The sequence below is a fragment of the Ruditapes philippinarum genome, unplaced genomic scaffold, assembly GCF_026571515.1.
Source record: "Ruditapes philippinarum isolate M1 unplaced genomic scaffold, ASM2657151v2 ctg16647_1_1_1_1, whole genome shotgun sequence".
NCBI classification, from domain to species: Eukaryota; Metazoa; Mollusca; class Bivalvia; order Venerida; family Veneridae; genus Ruditapes; species Ruditapes philippinarum.
The window spans coordinates 8,206-19,457 of NW_026864103.1; the positions used below are offsets into that span (position 1 = coordinate 8,206).

The window sequence follows — 11,252 nt, forward strand, 5'->3', positions numbered from 1 at the left end:
GTTTTATTTTTAACTTTTTGTACCTACGTCCGTTATATTTTATCAAAAAATTATCAAAAGTATACAAAATAATGAAAAATAAATTAAAAAGCTAAAAAATATAAATATCCAAATATTGATATTTCAATGTTTGTGATGGCAGAGATCTCTGTACTGATAAGGGGAGATCACTGCGTAGGAGATTGTTAAAGCAGCGGTCTGAAGTAACGGGAGTGTATTCAGTAAGCTGCGAAAGGAGCGTAATTTTTACTAAGAAAACAATTTAAAAAAAACAGTCTGGCTAAAGACTAAAATTCATCAAATGATATCATAATTGAGCCGCGTCACGACAAAACCAACATAATAGGTTTGCGACGAAATTACCCTTTGTTATTTTTCTCTCCATTATACGCGCGTACACAAAATATACAACCCCTTCTATTCATTTTGTACTATCACATTATACACATTTTCGTATATAGGTTTAGACCTTTAGAAGTATATACACTGTTGACTTTTTAACCGGGGATTTAAAATGATTATGGATGGAATTGTTTCGGTTTTTAATATATGATCGGGTGTTAAATCGAAGGAGTTATTTTTCTTACAATTTATGCAAAATAAGGCGATTATAGATATGCTGCGATAAATTCTATTCGTTAAGACGCATTTGTACATAATTTGTACAAAAGCCGACATGTGAAAAACTTGCTGATTTATGTATAAGATTTCTATAAACTGATCACTTTTGTACTGATTTGGCGTGTTTAGAACTGGAAACTTAAACAATTTGGATTTAATCAAACAAATTTGAGACCATGCGAGATAATAAAAGTTATTTGATTTTCTGTGAAAAGTGACTTTGTCGATAGTTCAGCATGCATTTTGTTGCCAGGAATTCTACGGAATCGGCCTATCAGGCACAAGGATACACTTTACGTTCAGACCCTCTAGTGCTCTTCCGTCAGCCACCAACGACAATTCATGGATCACCAGTTTTGACGCACAGACGGACACATTCTGGTGGTAGTATTAAGCTACTGCATCACTCTACTAAACAGAATAACAATGATATTGAACTTAACGCTCTGGAACCTTTGATAACGCAAGAGGTGAAACCGGAACCTGTAGCAGAAGACAAAGTAAACACCGAGCATGATTGTGCGGCAGAAAATTGTAAACGTGTTACCATTAATGTGGCAGGCCTTAAGTTTGAGACACAGCTGAAAACCCTTAATCGATTGCCCTCCACTTTGCTCGGAAATGCGTCTAAACGAGAGCAGTTCTGGATTTCTGCTAAGAATGAATATTTTTTCGATCGCCACCGTCCATCTTTTCATGCAATACTATACTTTTATCAGAGTGGCGGCCGACTCAAACGCCCAGTCGAGGTACCTGTAGATATATTCATAGAAGAATTGGAGTTTTTCCAACTTGGAGATGCAGTGATTGATGCATTCAAAGCGTCGGAAGGGTTTCTGCTTGATAATTCGGACGACATTGAAATGCCGGAACATAAAATCAGCAGGGTGATATGGGAAATATTCGAATATCCGGGTAGTTCAGTGATTTCCAACGTAATCGCCATCGTTTCGGTTGTATTTATTCTAACGTCTATAGTAACATTTTGTATCGAAACCCTACCTCAGTTTAAGAACAAAGACTGTACGAATGCAACTGTGTATGATGCAGACGGTAATCCATCATCAATCAAGAAGTTCAATTACTCTGACCCCTTATTTATTATCGAATCTTCCTGCATTCTCTGGTTTGTGTTTGAACTGCTTATTCGGTTCATAGTGTGTCCTTCAAAATTGAAGTTCGTTAAGAATCTTGTTAACTGGATTGACATTTTGTCTATTGCACCCTACTTTGTTTTTATGATTGCGTTCTTCATCACTAACAGTTGTGAAAACAACAGTCGGATACTTTCGGTACTAAGGGTGCTGAGAGTTGCAAGGATTTTCAAGCTGAGTAGATTTTCAGACGGACTTCAGATCCTTGCGAAAACGATGCAAGTCAGTTTACGTGAATTGTCGATGTTCGTACTGTTCCTAAGTATTGCAGTTGTGATTTTCGCGGGTGCTATTTTTTACGCGGAGGCACAATCGGAAGATTCGTTTTTCACCAGTATTCCTGACGCATTCTGGTGGGCTGTGATATCTATGACAACAGTCGGATACGGGGATGTATATCCGACAGGAACCCTGGGAAAAATTATTGGAAGTATGTGTGTGCTGGCTGGACTTCTTGCCATAGCACTTCCCGTTCCTGTAATCGTGACCAATTTTAACAATATATATCGACAAACTACTGGACGCGGGAATCATATCTAAGTCGGATTAAAAAATAAGGTGATAAAATTCAACACAAACAATATACTTGCACGGACATGTTTATTTCTCTATGTTAAATTATTTATTTATTCAATGCAAATGTGTCTTATAGTGCATTCTATAAATAAATATACAACTGTCTCAATTCCTTTTTTATGGGATAAAAAAATAAAACATGGTGATCAATTTCCAAGTTAGAAATAATAATTATAGAAAGCGTCATGGGTGTTATAGGCACATTATGCCTCAGAAAAAAATGTTTTACTGCTTAGAAAGAGAAAACATGAATGTATAAATAATGGTTTTATAAAATATTAGATACTTGTAACATGAAGAAAAAGTCATATATGTGAAATAATTTGTCATATAAAGTAGCAAAACGTAAACAAAGTAGTAAATTTTTTTCAATACAAAATTCACTATAACTGTATACATATTACCAACATGCAACACATGAGAAAGATGGTTCAGGTATTTGACTAATGAGTAACTTTTTTTTGGGATGCTATAAAAGTGCACCAACATTTAAAAGTTTTTGTGAAAAAGAAACAAAAGCATTTCTGAGGCATCATGGGCCTTTAAAGGAACTCTGATGAGGTTTAAAAGCCTCAAAACATAAAACAAAGATTGTATAACTGAGGCTCTTTAAAAGAGAAAAAAAATACAAATCGTAATAACGAAATTTACTCGAAATGAATCGTAAAATTTTTGTGCTATTTTTAGCCTGATTTGAGGAAATGCTTTTTATTTTTGGATCATTTTTTACAATCAAATACATAAAATAATTCAGGGAAAAACGGTGAGAGCGAATGATCTGAAATTTGGCACACAAGTTATAAGTCAAGAACTTCATCAAAAGACACAAAAATATGAAAAAAAAAATGTTTCTCGCTCGTCATGGCAAAAAAAATCTTTAAAAAACATTGATTATCAAAAACTGTCGGGACCTTGTATTTGTCCGTCATATATTTTGAAGACGAACTACTTTCTGAAAATGCATGTACATTGTCCGCAGTTATTCGAAAGGTACGTTACTAAATGTATACCAGAAATGTCTGCTTTATGCTGCATTATTAATTATCATAATTAAATTACCTATAGAGTGACAGACCATTATACACCGTAGGGAACGTGTTACAGTATCGCGTTTTTCGGTTACAGTATAGAATTTTCAAGATGGAGGATTATTTATGGAAAGAGAGGTAGGCGATTTTTATTCAGGTCCATACTACAAGTAGTTTAGTTTCTAAAAGATGTTTTTATGCTTTGCTTGTAAGGAACAGAATCCGATATCTAGTCATATATTTCTTCAGACCCTGCACCGCAGATTTATCTCTATATTGTCTCATAAATGTGCAGATTTGACGGTTTGAAAATTTGAATCGAGAGACCAACGCATTTTTCTCCCATTCCGACATTATTTAAGCATGCCTTGATAAAGTAAATCTACAAAACGTTAGTCCTTTGTGTTTAGAAACGTTTATAAAAGTAAATGACCAGTTGAACCTATTTTCCTGTTGGTAAAATGCGTTTGAAAAAGTAAACAATGTTACAGTATAGAGCGAGGTTAATTTTGAAGGGTTACAGCATAGACCTAGCGACTTTGATCCAATTTTGTTACAGTTTATACCCAGATTTCGGTTACAGTTTAGATACTTGCCAAATTTCAAACAAAGTTAGTGTATCCATTATTGTTATGAAATAACTCATACATTTCTATTTAATACATTCTTGAAAGGTTGTTTTATAACTTTTTTTCTTCAGCAGAAAAGTTTTAATTTGCTATTTTTCATCCTTTAAGTTTCAGATTGAGACTTTTTGCAGAATAAGTAAATGTCCTAAGTAAGGACTGTTTTCACGACAACAACAGTAACTTGTATCGAATTGTATTGAGAGAAGAAAGATTATTGCTTGATTTCATTACACATTATAATAATGCCTATATGTAATAAAATAGAGAAAAATTAATCCTAAATAGAAGTCCAACACGGAAAGCATGAAAATGTTGCAGGCTGAGTTTGATTATACATGTTCATGGACGGTAGTGGTAACTGCAAGCTACCATCCACGCCTCCTAGCACCGGCTTCAGCAGATTTCACATTAAACATGAACTGGTACACTTTAGATTTTTTAACATCTGTGGATATGTTCATATGGCGGTTATAATGGAACCTTCAATGTGACACGTTATTGCCATTCTATGAAAAGCGGCATATTACCCCAGATTAAAACCTTTCTGTTGAAAATGTGTCCGAGTTAAATCGTATACATGCACTGTGCGTTAACTGGAGTGCAGGTATTAGTTACCCGCACTCCAGAGCATGCCCATTGATTGGCTCATTTTTGCTGGGGTTTACTTATTGTGACGGCAGAGAAAGGGAAAACGACAGAAATGTCATATTTAGATGCTCGTTCATTGGTTACTTTTCTCCGGGGTTTCATATTGTGACAACAGGGAGCGTGTTTTTATGTTTGACTATAATACAAAAGAGAAAGAACATTAAAACAATCGGCAATCTGATTTATTCTCGGGGCTGTGCCCCCTCGTATAAATCAGATAGCCTCGTGTTTCGATGCTCTTTCTATTACTTAATTACTTAAATCTTATTTTAAGTTGCAATTTCCATCTACCATAATGTATTTTATTAGCATTTAAAAGGGTTTGTTACGTTTGGCTTTCTTGGATTTTAAGTTTCAACGACACTGAGGTCATGTGAAAACATTCCTGCTTTAGTGTACAGAAAGACCCCAGATACCCTTTGTGAAACATTTCAGACACGGGCACCTGACTAGAACCACCGACCTTCTGTAAATTAGCTTGATAGATTCCTCACATACAAAAAATCCAAAGTCATGATTGGATTTCAACTACAGCAGTAAAGGAAAGATGATTCATTTGAAGTCGACGGCCTTATCCCGACTTTGCCACTATTATGTACCTCCATCAGGCTCACTAGAGAAGATATTGTAATTGTCTGACCTTAATTTGTACTCTATAACTTTCAATATTTTTTTTTTCAGAAACATGAAAACTGCTATACGGGATGTCTGAAATTAAAAGAAAACGACTTTTAATGTAATAATGACAAAAGAATCGTTACTTCAACAAAGAAGCATTCGAAATGACGCCATGATCATGATTTGATTTGATTTGAATGCTTTTGGTTCGAGATGAGAAAGGTCTTTAAGCATTGCTTTTTTTTCGAAATCTATGTTTTTGGTTTTCGTATTCCCGATTGCAACCGAAACCATTTGAAAATTAAATTGGTAGAAAGTCATGTAAATTTCATCACATTTAGTCAAGTAGTTACTGAGCGGATGAGATTGCACACATTTTTGTACGACAGACGGACGAATAGCCATCGGGCCAATAAGCTCACAGAGATTTAAGTCTATGTAACATTTATACATTTTACCTAGTATATAGTATATATAGAAAATATCAAAGTCTAAACTGTAACCGAAATCTGGGTATAAACTGTAACAAAATCGGATAAAAATCGCTTTGTCTATGCTGTAACCCTGCACAAATCACCTCACTCTATACTGTAACATTGTTTATTTTTTCAAAACGCATTTAACGAACAGGAAAATATGTTCAACTGGTCATTTACTTTTATAAACGTTCCTAACATAAAGGACTAACGTTTTGCAGATTTACTTTTTCTAGGCATTCATAAAATAATGTCGAAATTGGAGAAAAATGCGTTGGTCTCTCGATTCAAATTTTCAAACTGTCAAATCTGCATATTTATGAGACAATATAGCGATAAATCTGCGGTGCAGAATCTGAAGAAATATATGACTAGATACCGGATTATGTTCCTTACAAGCAAAGCACAAAAACTTCTTTTAGAAACTAAACTACTTGTAGTATGGATCGGAATAAAAATCACCTACCTGTCCTCCCAACAAATAATCCTCCATCTTGAAAATTCTATACTGTAACCGAAAAACGCGATACTGTAACACGTTCCCTACGGTGTTATAATATGCTGGGAAAAGAGAGTGACTTAATTCTTTCTAGTGAATTATGGTCATTTATCTGCAAAGTAGGTCATGATTGTTTGGTCTTAAAGTAAACTGAAAATTAAAAACTTGCATGTAAATGAATAATGTCGATGCCTGTAACCTTTTGCCAACTATTTTTTACACTATTTTACTAAGAATTCATGTATTATATAGAACTTAAACGGTGTCATTTTGAATGGGGATTTCAATGTTAAACTAGAGCCAACTGCATTTGTATTAAAGGCACATTATGCCTCAGTAACAAATAAATTTTCACTCCTTTAGAAAAGGCAAACATGAATTTCATAATATTTAAAGGACAAACATGAAATTTAAATGTTTAGATAATGGTTTGAGAGAATGCTAGGTACTTGTTACTTGAAGAAAGTAACTATAAATGTGAAATAATTTGAGCCGCGTCATGACAAAACCAACATAATGGGTTTGCGACCAGCATGGATCCAGACCAGCCTGCGCATCCGCGCAGTCTAATCAGGATCCATGCTGTTCGCTATCAGTTTCTCTACTTGTTATACGGTTTGTAAGCGAACAGCATGGATCCTGATAAGTCTGTGCGGATGCGCAGGCTGGTCTGGATCCATGCTGGTCGCAAACCCATTATGTTGGTTTTGTCGTGACGCGGCTCATTTATCATGAAAGTAGCAACAATGTAGTATTTTGACTTCAATACAAAATACTTATTCACTATAACTGTAACTATTGCCAAACAGCAACAGATAAAAAAGATGGTTTCAGGTAATTGGCCAATGAGTTACTTTTTTGATACTATAAAAGTACATCAAAATTAAAAAGCTTTTGAGAAATAAAAATTGAAGCATTCCTAAAGCATCATGGGCCTTTAACCGAATCTGTACCCCTACAAGCAGTGCAGACCAAGATCACATCGGCACTGTCTAATCATGGTCTGCACTGTTCACTATTCAGTCATTACAAATCAAGATTGTTTGGTTGCATAGTGTTTGGAGCTTATTTTCGGTCATTTTATTACCTAGTCCTTATGTTTGATCTTTGACACACCTGAACCCACGACAACAAAAACTTCTCAAAGTCAAATGACAAAGCATGAATGGGTAACTTTCTAGAAACCCAATGAAGCTCGAATAGCACTTTTCAAAATGACATCTTCACCAACATGATTATGTATCACCGGAATCCAACATATCTTTTTAACCGATGTACATTTCGGTTAACCATATCAAGTGTAATATAGAGTGAAGGACAGTAAACACGAACTTTTATAGGCCGATATGTTACTAGCTACAATGTATTATAATTTTCTCATTTTCGCTCATATACATGTGAGATTTATGCCTGAAATAGTATATTGTTTACAAACGCATTGAATGTACTTGTTTATCTTAAAACAACATCAACAACAAAAACAAACCCTTGTTAATTAATCGGACCTAAGATCAATGCATACAACTGATAGCCTACATGCATTGAGGCCAGGCTCTCATAATTGATTTTCCCATAGGCTATTAAAATGAGCTACATTTAAAACGAGTTTTCATACTAAAGAGGTGATTTTTCCAGCAGAATGAAATGCCTGACGCATAAAAATGATCTTATATAGGGGTAGCCAACCAAATGTTTTGCAAAAAGACTTCAAAGAAGATAACTCCCTTTTCATCGAAATTTTCTGCTGATCAATGGACTGACATAAATTTTTTTTTAAATGCGAGTATCCAAGAAGTCACAAATTATGCTACAGATTTAAGAAATATTTCATGTTCTTAAAATGTAGTGTTAGTTTCTCAATTAGTTTTATTACTTAAAAACATCCAATTTCCATGTTACTGACCACGTGACATGTGAAACAACGCCCACTTAAACCTTTTATGACAAGTTGCATTAAGATTATACATGTATACAGTATATATATGTATTGCAGACTGGATTAAAAGAACACCCATTAAGAAGTAATATTTATATTAGACTTCACACGGTGAATATAATGGAAGGATTAGCAATTCTTTAAAATGTATATTTACGTAGTTTAGGCTTATTTTGATAATCCGGATTTTGGTACAACTGGTTATGTCATTAAACAGTAGATATTTTTAGGTCAGACTATCGTATTTTCATTTCCATATACCGAGCATAGTAAGGATTTATCTTTGTTGCATAGAAATATTCCATTATCAATCTCCACCACCACCTCATTCCATTGTTCCCCAAACCTATGCCGTGTATGAATTTTAAAACAATGTACGTCTTTTTTTCTGTGTTCCTATATCGCCGACCAGCTTACAATGTGACCCGGTATTAATGCAACAACTAAATTAAATCCCGACACCCGCGGAAGTGTGTAGGAAAACGGGTGGAGTATGTTTAACATACGATATTTTCGCACTGCCAGGTTCAATGTAATGGTTTGTATGCGCGGATCAAGAAAGAGTGGGGTAGGGGGGCATTTAATTAATATAACATCAATTTATGAATCACTTTGGAAAAAAATTAATTTATAATTATCGTTTCGAGGGGTTAAAAACCTCTTTATCTTGATAAAGATGGGTTCAACCCGTCGAAACGTTGATGTTGGAGGTTGGAAATTTTGTGGAATTACAAACGTGCAGTATTATAAAACAATTAATATGCAATAAGAGCATCTAGTTTGCTGGAAATATACGGTAACGTATATAATTAGATATATTAACAATTTAACATATCGTAAAATAATAACACCTGGCTTGTTTTTGAAGATTTATTCCATGTAACCAAAAGATAATTACATACCGGGTATTTATGCTATATAACCGACAGAAAAAAAACAGCCATGTATACACAAGAAAAAGAATGACAACAAAAAAAAAATAACATCATAATGTTAATATTGTTGATCTATTTAACAATGCAGTTTTTTTCTTCTTTTTTCATAATTAATGGATGTAATCAACATATCTGCACATTTCCAAAAGCAAAGCGCTACTTTACAAATGATGCGCCGATGGTTCAAAAGCTGCAAAAGAAAAGTAATGTGACGACGTAACAACTAAATAACCAAAAGTAAAAATGCAAATGCCGCAATGAAAAATTAGACAAGTTTGATGGCCTACTAGGTAGCCTACTAACACTTTACAAAATGTGCAATCAGTACAAACGTTAAACTTTAGACAATGGACGCTACATGTACAATGTATTTAAAAACAAACAAAGGCACAAAAAACAATGTTCTGATTTGACACATGAACATGGTTATAAATGCATTCAACGACAATGACTGTATATAAAGATTGTTTAGTCATATATACATGAGTATAAACATTTACTTTATAATGTATGAGTAATTTACATATTTGTCAGCGAAGGAAATGAATCTAGTCTGAACATATTGTTCTAAATAAGGAAGTGTGAAAACAAACAAGTCTTTGTCAATGACATACTGTCCAAATATTTCTAGCTCTTTTGTTCACATGCTTTTATTTTTCTAAAGTTAGCAGGAAAGATAACTGTTGGTAATAGCATGTAGGTATGACTGATCGTCTCCGCCCTTTGGTAATAGCTCAACACTCGTCGCTGTTGTACCTTCTAGCTGAATTTCTAATGTAATCTTGTTTTTAGGTCGCAAAGTATTCTGGGATACTTGTCTTGTCAAAGTGTCCACTTCCGGTATGCGCTCACAAGGACAATGCTGTGAATTGTTTCTGGTTCCGGTTCCGGTTCTTTCTCTGGAAAAGTCGTCTGCAGTGATTGTGTTATAGAGGGCAGAGTCATAGCGATCACTTATGTCACTGTACAGGTCAGAGTACCCCACTTCATCCGACTTACCCGCAAGCCTGTGGATTATATAAATCAAACATATACACGGTTCGAGTGACATTATGTCCATCTAAGTGGACATGTTAGAATAAAAATATCTTGGCATTTTTCCATAATTGTGTTCAATGTGAAAAATTAATCAAAAATCCACGTGACTAACAGAACTTTCTATAAATACCATTCAGAATGTATCGGATACAGAATGTTAGTTCGTTTTACGCACATACGCACATGACGCAGACAGCTTCCTAAAATGTTCCCTATTTAAAAGTAAAGTTTTCAAATGTTTGCTATATAATCAAATAAATAGGTGAATTTTATATATAAGTCTAAACCTGCCAAAGTAATGTTATGCTTTGAAATATGTACTGCACATTAATAAATTCAGGGATTCCGGTATCAAAAGTCGAAAATTGTATGGTGGCTTATTTTTGCCATTTTATGCCTTCACGTCTTCTCCCCGAAAGTCGAAGACACGATAGATTGGCCAATTATCGTGTATTCGCCTTTTGAGACGAAGACACGACGTCAAAAGGCGAAGACATGACTTTAGGGCGCCAATACGAAGATTTCTTCCCGCCGATACTGAAGATTTCCTGTCATCCCTATAAAAATATCGTTATTTCATCTAAAATCTATCGTGTCTTCGTGTCAGCGCCAGCAAAAGTCGAGGCGAAGACAAGAAAAGTCTTCGAATATTCGTTTTCGACTTTTGAAGGGCGAAGACACGAAATGGCACAAATCAACCACGACAGCAACATACAGAGTCTGGTCTTCCTGCACGATTATGCGAGCTGGCCTTACCTTATACCAGTGGCGAAAGACTGTTGTTGTTATTCTATGAGCCGCGTCACGACTAAACCAGCATCCGCGCAGTCTGATCAGGATGCTGTTCGCTGTCAGTTTCTCCACTTGTAATAGAGTTTGTGAGCGAACAGCATGGATCCTGATCTGACTGCGCGGATGCACAGGCTGGTCTGGATCCATGCTCGTCGCAAACCCACTATGTTGGTTTTGTCGTGACGCGGCTAATATTATTCCTGTTGACATTTTAAGAGTTACCTGCTAAATCGTATGACACCAGCGTCTTCTTCTTTCACGTTGTCCTGATTCATAAGAGTTCTTAACCTGAACTTCATTTG

At 35.1% G+C, this 11,252-nt stretch overlaps 2 protein-coding genes across 2 annotated transcripts; one reads left to right on the forward strand and one right to left on the reverse strand.

The window, feature by feature from the left end:
- Window positions 1-469: 469 nt before the first annotated feature.
- Window positions 470-2,456, forward strand: LOC132724434 (potassium voltage-gated channel subfamily A member 1-like). Its single transcript, XM_060709293.1, has one exon. It carries the CDS (start codon window positions 858-860, stop codon window positions 2,313-2,315), a length of 1,458 nt encoding a protein of 485 aa, XP_060565276.1. The 5' UTR covers window positions 470-857; the 3' UTR covers window positions 2,316-2,456.
- A 6,585-nt stretch (window positions 2,457-9,041) lies between these two features.
- LOC132724435 (uncharacterized) lies at window positions 9,042-11,246 on the reverse strand. Its single transcript, XM_060709294.1, has 2 exons — window positions 11,173-11,246; window positions 9,042-10,127 (listed from the first exon to the last, which is right to left on the reverse strand). The coding sequence occupies exons 1-2, from the start codon at window positions 11,223-11,225 to the stop codon at window positions 9,785-9,787; spliced, it is 396 nt and encodes a 131-aa protein (XP_060565277.1). The 5' UTR covers window positions 11,226-11,246; the 3' UTR covers window positions 9,042-9,784.
- Window positions 11,247-11,252: the final 6 nt, after the last annotated feature.